At 49.6% G+C, this 12054-nt stretch overlaps 1 protein-coding gene across 2 annotated transcripts in view; it reads right to left on the minus strand.

Moving 5' to 3' along the window:
• Positions 1–998: 998 nt before the first annotated feature.
• prkd2 (protein kinase D2) overlaps positions 999–12054 on the minus strand; it is a 123370-nt gene continuing 112314 nt past the window's right edge. For both annotated transcript variants that reach the window (XM_060856221.1, XM_060856222.1), the window contains 5 exons: positions 11710–11871; positions 7687–7785; positions 6302–6569; positions 5605–5690; positions 999–3493 (listed from right to left, as the gene is read on the minus strand). In XM_060856221.1, the coding sequence (XP_060712204.1) occupies positions 3284–3493; positions 5605–5690; positions 6302–6569; positions 7687–7785; positions 11710–11871 (825 nt within the window). In that variant the 3' untranslated portion in view covers positions 999–3283. The remainder of the gene's footprint in view (positions 3494–5604; positions 5691–6301; positions 6570–7686; positions 7786–11709; positions 11872–12054) is intronic.

Consider the following 12054-nt stretch of genomic DNA (forward strand, 5'->3'; position numbering starts at 1 on the left):
AGACACAGAGTCAGACAGTCACACACAGACAGACATTGACACACAGACAGACTAACACACACATAGATGAAGGACAAACACCAAACATTCTGTGCAATATTTTTAAATATAGTGAGACCACAATCTTATTGCTACCACTGAAGTGGCCAAACTTCACTCCCCTCCTCCCACCCCCACTTTAGGCTCCGAATATTTCTGGGAACAGGCGGCCAGTGTGATCAGACAGCTGAAGACCCAGCAGAAACTACCCGCACTCACTCAGGAGTGATCCCATGGTCACAGACATCGATCCTCGGCATTACCGCAATAGACTACGACGCCTGCCACAGGTGAATAGCTTGTGACCCTCACTGTCTGATACATGGATAAGCCTCAAACAAAAAACAATACAAAATACTGCAGATGCTGGAAATCTGATACAAACAGTGTTGGAAATATTCAGCAGGTATGTAGAGAGAGAGAGAGAGAGAGTTACCGTTTTGAATCCACTGCCCTCCAACAGTCCCCACTCCCTCAGCACTGACCCCCCCACAGTGCGGCACTCCCCCAACACTGACCCTCGGACAGTGCGGCACTCCCCCAGCACTGACCCTCCGACAGTGCGGCACTCCCCCAGCACTGACCCTCCGACAGTGCGGCACTCCCCCAGCACTGACCCTCCCACAGTGCGGCACTCCCCCAGCACTGACCGTCCAACAGTGCGGCACTCCCCCAGCACTGACCGTCCAACAGTGCGACACTCCCCCAGCACTGATCCTCCCACAGTGCAACGCTCTCTCAGCACTGACCCTCCCACAGTGCAACGCTCTCTCAGCACTGACCCTCCCACAGTGCAGCACTCCCCCAGCACTGACCGTCCCACAGTGCAGCACTCTGAGCTCTGTTAAGGATGCCAGCCTGTATCTGTTCAGTTGGATTCCTGGGTTGGATTTGAACCTGGAAACATCTGACTCAGAGGCAAACACGTTGATCCCACTGAACCACAGCTGAACAGTGTGCAGAGTAATACATTTTTATTAAAAATATATACATTACACACCACAACAATGGGGGAGTGGGTTTGCTGAGAGTTGGGAGAGACCAAAAAAAGAATGGGAGAGACACAGACACAGACAGACAGACAGACAAACATAATCTCAGGCACTGCAGGAACTTTCTACAGTTTTAAAAAAGACTCACATTGATGTTGACAAGGGGCAGAGGGAATGACAGTTGCAGGAGTAACATTAGAAACAAACCCACAGTCCCAACCACACAACAATGCGGAGACATGGGAACACTTAATATACTTTTGTTCTCAGTTTGCAGTCTCTGCTTCTGTACAATATATATTTATATAAATAAGTAACATACAACACATCAGAGAATGCTGATAGCATTCACTCAAGCGAGAGAGCTCCCTCGCTGTAACTTTCTGAACCCTTCTAGGATTTACCTCCTCTTGCAAGGTTTAGCCCCTGTCCACCCAGTCCGATCTGTAGGGGGTCCCACACTATACAAACTGGCAGCCCCCACTCCCTCCTGCTCCTTCCCCACCTCAATGACTCAAGGCTGGGAGTCTGAGGCAGGCTCTGGCAGGTTCCATAGGCCTCGTTTCCTGGACAGTGCTCCCAGAGTCACCGGCCCCAACTGGAAACGCTCCCCACCATTTCCCTGAGCTCCCGAGGGCTCAGTGTCCCTGCCTCTGAGCTAGGAGGACTGGGCTCAAGTCCCTCCTGCTCCTGAGGGAGTGTGGTAGCATCTCTGAACAGGTAGATGAAAGAGAAGTTCTGAATATTGGCCGCTGTAATCCCAGTGTGGCTAATCCAATGCAGGAAGCAATATAGTTAACACTGGCTTCACCTAGAACACAAGGCAGCCCCTGGGTTAGCAAACTGGTGAATGACCCTTCCAGTTTAGGAGCAGGGATTGCTAAAGCAGTACGATGTTCCTATCTTTAAAAATACTAAAGGTACTGTGAGTATATAATACACTTAAAACATGTCCATAGCTCACTGCCTCTTTTTGTGGGGGGGGGGATTAATTTCTTTCCCCTTTTAATTACCCCCCTCCTAAATATTGACCCTAACCAACAGGCAGATTAGCAGCTTTGTTAGTCAGACTGAATGTTCCTCTACCACCGCCCTGTGCCCAGTTAGGGTTGGAAGGCTTTTAATGTACAGGACCAAGCCTCTCCTGTGGCCCCATGAATAACTGGATTCTCACATCCCACTGAGTGAGATCCTGACCTCCCACACTGCAGGAGTAAGACTGATCGGTCAGGGGGTTAAAGTCTCAATCCACAGAGCCCTCTCCGAGAGAGAGCGAGAGTGTCAGATGGAAAAAATGTGCGAGAGACAGAAAGTCAGAGTGTGTGCAAGAGACAGACAGACAGAGAGAGAGTGTGCAAGAGAATCAGACAGACAGAGAGAGTGTGCGCGAGAGACAGAGAGAGAAAATGTGCGATAGAAAGGCAGTGTGTGAGAAAAACAGACAGACTGAGTGTTTGAGAGAGAGAAAGAGAGTGTGTGTGTGAGAGAAAGTCAGACAGATGGTGTGCGAAGGTCAGTGTGAGAGAAACAGAAAAACTGAAAAAAAGTTTGAGAGAGTCAGACAGAGAGTGTGTGACAGAAAGTCTGTGAGAGAGAAACAGACAGACTGTGTGTGAGAGTCAGAATGTGTGAGTCAGACAGAGAGAGAGTCAGACAGAGAGAGAGTCAGACAGAGAGAGAGAGAGAGAGAGAGAGTCAGAGAGTGTGCAAGAGTCAGTCAGACATAGAGAGTGTGCGAGAGAAAGTCAGTGAGAGAGACACAGACAGAGAGTGTGTGAAGAGTCAGAGAGACTGTGCGAGAGAGAGTCAGACAGACAGAGACAGTGTGAATGATTCAGACAGAAAGTGTGCGAGAGTGAGAGAGAAACAGACAGACTGAGAGTGTGTGCGAGAGAGTCAGAGTGTGAGAGTCAGACAGAGTGCGAGAGAGAGATAGATAGAGTGTGCATGAGAGAGTCAGTGTGAGAGAGAAACAGAGTGTGTGAGAGAGAGTCAGACAGTGTGCGTGAAAGTCAGTGTGTGAGAGAAACATTCAGACAGAGTATGTGCGAGAGAGTCAGACAGAGAGAGCACATGAGAGTCAGAGAGAGAGAGTGAAAGCACACGAGAGGGTCAGAGAGAAAGAGCATATGCGCACATGCGAGAGAAAGACAGAAACAGAGAGTGAGAAAGACTGGTTGTGAGAGAGTGTGTGGGAGACTGAGTGTGTATTAAAGGGGTACGAACATCTTTCCTGAACTCCAGGAGTGTGTTTAGAGGATACTGACTCTCTCGCTGAGTCTCTGCACATCTCTGCTGCCTGAGCTAGCAGCAGGAGGGGGTTGTTTGGTCAGGTGGGGCAGGTACTGTAGGTGCTGTGCCCGGCTGCATTGCTCCCAGCGTGGGTCATCGCTCTCGTGGGTCAGGTACCGCTTTCCAATCTTGCACTCCAGCTCTCGCAGGTCCAACCACGTCTGCTGGTCCTGTATCGGGAATAGGGGGAGGAAATGTGGAGTCGTCAGAAATTGGACTCAAAGACCGTTCCCTTATCCCTTTGTGAAACTGAAAGGGCTGTCACCATCACAGCTGGGATACAGAGAGTTAGTGCACCACAGCTAGGTTACCCTCAATAAACACCTCCCCTTCCCAAATCATCCCCAATTTCTACAGTTATCCCCGGAATCTATCTATGGCCAGACTAAAGAATATGGGAATAGTACAGATAGAGTTAGATGGACCAAATGGCCTACTCCTTTGTGATGTGCAGAGGAATATCGATTATCCGAATTTCGGATGATCCGAAGACGATGTCAAGGCCCCGCAAAGCCCTTTGCAAAATGAAGTGTTTTACGTATTTGTCACTTACTGGGCCGTTCGTTTTAAAAAAAAAGGCAGAGAACATAAACACACCCATGAGGCAGTGTTTCTGTCTTTCTAACACAAGACTGAACTCCCGAAATGCTCTTGCGATCGGGACTTTGTTAAATGCTCCCCTTGCCACTATATGCCGAATGCTAACTACTGCTGCATTTTTTAAAAGTTTTCTTGTGTTATCATTGCTTTATTTCGTTCCTGATGTGAAGTCTGTGTCTTCTTGTGCTCAATACATTAAAATTATAGATTTAAACAAATTCTCTGCTACTGCACAGCGTTAGATCCCGATGAAGGGCTGATGCCCGAAACGTCGACTCTCCTGCTCCCCGGATGCTGCCTGACCTGCTGTGCTTTTCCAGCACCTCTGATCTCCAGCAACTGCAATCCCCACTTTCTCCCGGCGTTAGGTCAGCATGATTTCCCTTGTTTAAGGTAAAATCGATTATCCGAATAATCAACCATCCGATCGAAATAGTGACTGCCTATCTCGTTCGGATAATCGAGGTTCCTCTGCATTCCTCCTCCCACTTGCCTTTAGTTGGCAGGGGAATGAAATAAGGACGGGGGATTCCTGGGTACAATGCCACTTGAGCCAACTGGCTCAGATGGGCCATTGGCATGGCACCAATCTCACAGGAAGGTTTCCATTGACTTATTCTTTCGCGAAACACGGGTATTGCTGGCAAGGTCAATCCCTAATTCAGCTTGAAAAGTGTGGCTTGTTCAGTAAGTTCAGACAGAAGAGACAGCCCCAGTGCCGTGGGTCAGGAGTCACATGTAGGCCTGGCCAAGCAAGGCTAGACAGATTCCCAAAAGGACATCGGTGAACCAGACAGGTTTTGATAAAAAGACAATGGTTGTCCCATGGTCACCATCACCGAGATTCATCCGGCAATCATAGAGAGGAGAATTGGAACAGAATGGCTTTGGGCACGTCTGAAGAGATGGGCCTAATGGTCTCAGTCCATGCAAAATGGCCGAAGTAGCTGGCAACATGATGGGATTTATCCAAGACACCTCGGGATGATCCTGTAACCCATTGGAAAAGGTGACGTTGCACCTTCAATCCCAAACTGAAGCAGCGATCTGCAGGGGACTTGGGGAGGGGGGGGGTTGTCAGACAGTGTGGCACTCCCTCTGTACTGTGCTGGGCCACCAGATCAGTTCCAGCACTGGGGCCGAACACAGGACAATCTGAAACACTTCAACTCCCCCTCCCACTCCACCAAGGACATGCAGGTCCTTGGACTCCTCCATCGCCAGACCATAGCAACACGACGGTTGGAGGAAGAGCGCCTCATCTTCTGCCTGGGAACCCTCCAACCACAAAAAGTATGAACTCAGATTTCTCCAGTTTCCTCATTTCCCCTCCCCCCACCTTGTCTCAGTCAAATCTCTCGAACTCCGCACCGCCCTCCTTACCTGCAATCTTCTTCCTGACCTCTCCGCCCTCACTCCACTCCGGCCTATCACCCTCACCTTGACCTTCTTCCACCTATCGCATCTCAAACACCCCTCCCCCAAGTCCCTCCTCCCTACCTTTTATCTTAGCCTGCTGGACACACTTTCCTCATTCCTGAAGAAGGGCTTATGCCCGAAACGTCGATTCTCCTGCTCCTTGGATGCTGCCTGACCTGCTGTGCTTTTCCAGCAACACATTTTCAATCTGAAGCACTGACCGACCTACCCCCAACCTGAGTCCCCAGGAGCCAAAGGTTACCTGCAGGAATGGGTGACTCAAAGACTTGTCCACACTGTATCGTTTCCTCATCTTCACCTGGAGCAAGTTGTTGATCAGATCAATGCCTTTAAAAGGAGAGAGATTTCAGCTGATCATTCACTCCCCCCTCCTTAGAAGGTTCTCAAATCGATGTTAAGAGACTGGATTGCAGTCCAATATACACAGCACAGCCCTCATCAAACATTCCCAGGACAGGGACAGCACAGGGTTAGATACAGGGTAAAGCTCCCTCTACACTGTCCCCATTAAATATTCCCAGGACAGAGACAGCACTGGGTTTAGATACAGGGTAAAGCTCTCTCTACACTGTCCCCATCAAACACTCCCAGGAGAGGGACAGCATGGGGTTAGATACAGAGTAAGGCTCTCTCTACATTGTCCCCCATCAAACACTCCTAGGACAGGGACAGCATGGGGTTAGATACAGAGTAAAGCTCCCTCTACACTGTCCCCCATCAAACACTCCCAGGTCAGGGGCTGCACGGGGTTAGATACAGAGTAAAGCTCCCTCTACACTGTCCCCCATCAAACACTCCCAGGTCAGGGGCTGCACGGGGTTAGATACAGGGTAAAGCTCTCGCTACACTGTCCCCCATCAAACACTCCCAGGACAGGGACAGCACAGGGTTAGATGTAGAGCTCCACCCCTCAAGCCCGTCCCCATCTTCTGCCTCACCTTCCTGCGAGATCTCCTTCCAGGGATTGGGTGGGTACATGAATGCAGCGTTCTGGATCTGATCGTTGATGTCCTCGTCCTCATTGAAGGGGAAGGTGCCGCTGAGGCTGACATACAGGATCACCCCCACTGACCACATGTCCAGGGAGCGGTTGTAGCCTTTGTCCAGAAGTACCTCAGGTGCCAGGTAGGCCGGGGTGCCCACCACCGAGCGGCGAAAGGACTTCTCGCCGATGATTCGGGCAAAGCCAAAGTCACAGAGTTTCACCTGGGATCAAGGGGAGAAAGGGGAGTCTCAGAAGGTGTCAGAGGCAGGGCTCCGAGGAATGGGATGGATTATTCATCAACTGAGTTTACAACAACAGGCCTTAGTTATTGACACCGCCTCTTCTGGAGTCACATGATCCTGCTTTTATTTCCCAATTCCGTCGCCTGGAGACGTCTCGATTTCAAAATTGTATTCAAACCAAGTCTTGCTTGGCATTTGAATAGCATCTAGCTCTTCCCCCTCAAACTGGTACGAGGCTTTTTAAACAATAATTTATTCACAGGCTGAGGGCACGACGGCCTGCCCAGCATTTACTGCCCATGGGGCAGTTAAGAGTCAACCCCATTGCTGTGGGTCTGGAGTCACATATAGGCCAGACCAGGTAAGGATGACCGTTTCCTTCCCTTAATGGTATTAGTGAACCAGATGGGTTTTTCCCCACCAATGGATTCATGATTATCATTAGACTCTTAATCCCAGATTTTTAACTGGATTCAAATGCCAATGTGATGGGATTTGAACCCACCTGGGTCACTGGATTAACAGCTCGGCAATACCACCACCTCCCCTTATCATCAGTTCACCATTGGTCAAGGTGACCCTGGGACTGAGCAGAGGGGTTTAAGGCAGGGTGCTCCCTCCAATGGCCAAATCCAGAAGTGCAGGCCAGGTCAGGCTCAATCCCTTCCTTCGAGTTCCCCTGCTGTGCTTGCAATTTGTTCAGCGGAACGTAGGAATCTTTGCTTCAGCCAGCAAATGTTGGCCATGCCTCATTGCCCCTGGTGGCCTTCTCAAACCCTGGAATCCCACAGTTGCAGGAAGGGAGGCAGCTCCAGATCAAGACGGGTGTGAGTGGCTTTGGAAGGACCGTATGCAGGGGTCATGCAAGGTGGCCATTTTGGGAAGGTCGAGGGGGAACATGGGGGTGTGGAAGGCAGGCACCTTGGGAAGGTCAGGAGAAAATGTGGGAATGAAAGGTGACCATCTTGGGAAGGTCAGGACAGAAAGCAGCCATCTTGAGAAAGTCAGATAATGCAGGAATGGAAGGTGGCCATCTTGAGGAGGTCAGAGAATGTGGGGATGGAAGGCCGCCATCTTGATCACCTTAGTGACCCACCTGAGGGAGGGGCTCAGCTGACGCCAGCAGCACATTTTCTGGTTTGAGATCACAGTGCACGATGTTCTTGAAGTGTAGATGCCGGAGGGCAACAAGGATCTGTGGAAACAGAAAGAAAACAACTTAATAAACAGTGCCATCTTGTCAGTCATCCCCTTGGGCTTTCAGTCTAAATGGCTTATCACTGCTTTCTGTCCCACTGTGGCCTAGACATTCAGATTTAACACGTAACACACCCATATTCCAACATCCAGGTTTACTCAAAAACACTAAAGGATGGGCTGGGGCTGGGCTTGGAATGTTAATTCAAATAGGGCACAGTCCCCCCCCTCCCTTTACTGATCACTCTCCCATTTGTATGTAAATGGACAAGATTAGCCTTAAATGAAAAGCCACATACAGCAGACAATGTGGTGAGGAAAAGCTAAATTCTATCTTGGACCATTCAGGATTTGGCACCCTAAAACAGTGGTGGATTGGTGCTGTTTCCCCCATGGCCCTGTCTCTCGCTCTGGTTGTAACAGGAGGCAGGAATGGCCTAGTGGCATTATCATGGGATGGTTAATCCAGAGACTTGGGCCCATGCCCTGGGGAGGTAGGTTCAAATCCTGTCCAAGCTTAAATTAAACAAACAAAATCTGGAATTAAGAGTCTAATGGTGACTATTGCCAATTTCCCCAATTGTTGGGAAAAACCCAACTGGTTCACCATCCTTGTCCTGGTGTGGGCCTCCATGTGACTCCAGACCCACAGCAATATGGCTGACTTAACTGCCCTCATTGGCAACTAGGGATGGTCAATAAATAATGGCCTATATAGTGGAGTGAATAAAGACAATTCCCTCCAGCTCCCTTGAGATCTGGATGCAAGTGTAGACGGGTATGTTTGCAAACAGCATGAAAATTGGTGCAGCCTGTGGATTATGAGGATTGTCAAGGGATACAGGTTGGAAGACTGGGCAAAGAAATGGCAATGTAGAGCTTTAATCCAGACAAGTGTGGGAAAATAGGCAAAGTCTTTTCCCTGGGGTCGGGGAGTCCAGAACTAGGGGGCATAGGTTTAGGGTGAGAGGGGAAAGATATAAAAGAGACCTAAGGGGCAAGTTTTTCCACACAGAGGGTGGTACGTGTATGGAATGAGCTGCCAGAGGAAGTGGTGGAGGCTGGTACAATTACAACATTTAAAAGGCATCTGGATGGGTATATGAATAGGAAGGGTTTGGAGGGATATGGGCCAAGTGCTGGCAGGTGGGACTAGATTAGGTTGGGATATCTGGTCAGCATGGACGGGTTGGACGGAAGGGCCTGTTTCCATGTTGTACATCTGTATGACTCTAAATGCAGCAAGAGGGAAGTGTCCAATGAATGGCAGGACTCTGAGCAGCTTTGATATATGGCGGGATCTTGGGATCATAGTTCCCCGAAAGTGGCAGCACAAGTGGATAAGATGGTAAAGGCGGCATACGGCATAAGTTGCCTTCATCGGTCAGGGCACTGAGTATAAAAGTTGGCAAGACTTTAGTTAGGCCACACTTGGGAGTATTGCGTGCAGCTCTGGTTGCCAACCATAAGGAAGGATGTGGAGGCTTTGGAGAGGGTGCAGAAGTGATTCATCAGGATTGGAGTGTAAGAGCTATGGAGAGAGTCTGGCCAAACTTGGATTGGTTTTTCTCGAGCGTCGGAGGCCGAGGAGCGACCTGATAGAAGTTTATAAAACTATGAGAGGCATGGATAGTCAGGAGACCTTATCCCACGGTGGAAATGTCAAAACTAGGGGCCTCCGGTTTAAGGCGAGAGGGGGAGACATTTGAAGGAGATGTATGAAGCAAGTCTTGTTTTTACACAGAGGGTGGTAGGTCCCTGGAATATGCCTGCCAGAGGAGCTGGGAGATACAACAGCCACATTTAGGAGGCATTTAGACAGATACAGGCTGGGAATAGAGGGAAACGGGTCAGGTGCAGACGGATGGGATTAGTTTAAAATGGCATTGTGGCTGGCACAGACACAGTGGGCTGAAGGGCCGGTACCTGTGCTGCAGTGCATCATGCTTTAACGTTGCACTCTTGCAATTCTGTTATTTTTTTTGGGAGATCCTTACTTCACTAATGGTGCAGGTGATTCCAGTTTCAGCTCTATAATTCCCTCCCTCCTCCTCTCTGATGTTCCCTACAGATTGTGTTGATGACTCATGGTGTTGAATTAGAATTAGAATCCCTACAGTGTGGAAAGAGGTCCTTCGGCCCAACAAGTCCACACCGACCCTCTGAAGAGTAACACACCCAAACCTATTCCCCTATCCTTTTTTCTTTAACCCCTGACTAATGTACCTAACCTACACATCCCTGGGCACTATGGGCAATTTAGACAAAAGTGAGGACTACTGAAGGGCTTTTGCCCAAATCATTGATTTTCCTGCTCCTCGGATGCTGCCTGACCTACTGTGCTTTTCCAGCACCACTCTAGCTTTAAATTAAGGGGTGGTAGGTATAGGACAGATGTTAGGGGTAGATTCTTTCCTCAGTGAGTCGTGAGTTCATGGAATGCCCTGCCAGTAGCAGTGGTGGACTCTCCCTCTTAATGGGCATTTAAACAGGCATTGGATAGGCATATGGAGGATAGTGGGCTAGTGTAGGTTAGGTGGGCTTGGGTCGGCGCAACATCGAGGGCCGAAGGGCCTGTACTGCGCTGTATTTTTCTATGTTCTAATCTAAACTACGGGCAATTTAGCACAGCCAATTCATCCTAACCTGCACATCTTTGGAATGTGGGAGGAAACTGGAGCACCCGGAGGGAACCCATGTAGACACGGGGAGAACGTACAAACTCTACACAGATAGTCACCCGAGGGTGGAATCGAACTTGGGTCCCTGGGGCTGTGAGACAGCAGTGCTAACCACTGAGCCACCATGCCACCCATAAATGCCACTCCATTATGCTGTGGAGCATAAATACTGGCACAGACCAGTCGGGCCGAATGGCTCTTCCCCCCCACACTCTCTGTGAGAATACACAAGCGGCGCCACCAAAATCTAAAAGTTGTTGTAAATTAAATCAAACTGTTGCAATAAAACCAAGCTCCTCTTGGGGACGATGTTGAGCCACAGGTCTCAGCTGCACCACCTGCTGGGATAAAGCAATACTGCAGCTAATTAATTTGGCTGCTCGCTGGATTCATTTATTTTAAAATATAAATACAAATCCTGGAAATGATGGGAGTGGAAATTGTAGATTATGGAAACAGTTCAAACAGGGGGTGGGGAAAATGGCACAGGAGTAGAGGAGACGAAGGGGGCGATGTGACTGAGTTGGATTTAATTACGAGGGACATTGAAGAAACATTTAGCCATGACTGGGGTTTGTGGGGGGAGATGGGTTTAAGGTGAGGGGCAGGAAGTTGAAAGAGGGTGTCAGGAAAAACTCTTTAGAAAGCCTCAAAACATTTAGGAAGCATTCGGATGTGCACTTGTGACACCAGGGCTACGGGCCAGAAAGTGGGATTCAAAAGGTTGTTTTTGACTAAAGCAGATTAGATGGGCTGAAGGGCCATTTTCTGTGCTGTAGACCTGTGGGACTCAAAAGAATTGAATCCCTGCAGTGTGAAAAAAGGCCATTTGGCCCATCGAGTCCACATTGACCCTCCACAGAGCATGCCCATCCCCCATCCACCCATTTCTCACCCATCTAGCCTGCACATCCCTGGACATTATGGGTCAACTCATCCTAATACATCTTTGGACTGTAGGAGGAAACCCACACAGACACAGGGAGAACGTGCAAACTCCACATAGACAGTTGCCCGAGGCTGGAATCGAACCCAGGACCCTGGCGCCATGAGGCAACAGTGCTAACCACTGAACCACCACCATACAGCCCCTAAGTGCAAGTGAATTGAATTAGTGCTGTTTGGTGATTGTTGGCCAGAATAGGTAGGATGGGCCAAATGGCCTGCTTCTCTGCTGCCTGACTCTGAACACGCAGCAGATAAGGAATGCAGTCGGTTACCTGTGTGATCCAGTCGGTTACCTGTGTGATCATGAACTTGGTGATCCTTTCCGGTAGCCGGCCCCTCTCGCTGGACAGGATCATTTCCAACATGTCGCTGTGAAGTTTCTCCATGACGACAAACACCTTCTCAGGAGTCTCGAACATGCACTCCAGGTTGACCACTCCAGGGTGGGACAGGCCCTGTGGACAGAGGAGGGAGAATGAGGGCAGGAGGAGGTTACCCCAGCAACGGGGCGGGGGTGGGGGTGGGGGGGGCAAAGACGGGCTCCTGCCAACCTGCAGCAGAGATGGCATTTAATGGGGCAATACAGGAAAAGATAGATAAAAGACGTCATCTGTTCAGCTACTTGGGAAGTCCATCAG

The sequence above is a fragment of the Hemiscyllium ocellatum genome, chromosome 47 (genome assembly GCF_020745735.1).
Source record: "Hemiscyllium ocellatum isolate sHemOce1 chromosome 47, sHemOce1.pat.X.cur, whole genome shotgun sequence".
Lineage (NCBI taxonomy): Eukaryota > Metazoa > Chordata > Chondrichthyes > Orectolobiformes > Hemiscylliidae > Hemiscyllium > Hemiscyllium ocellatum.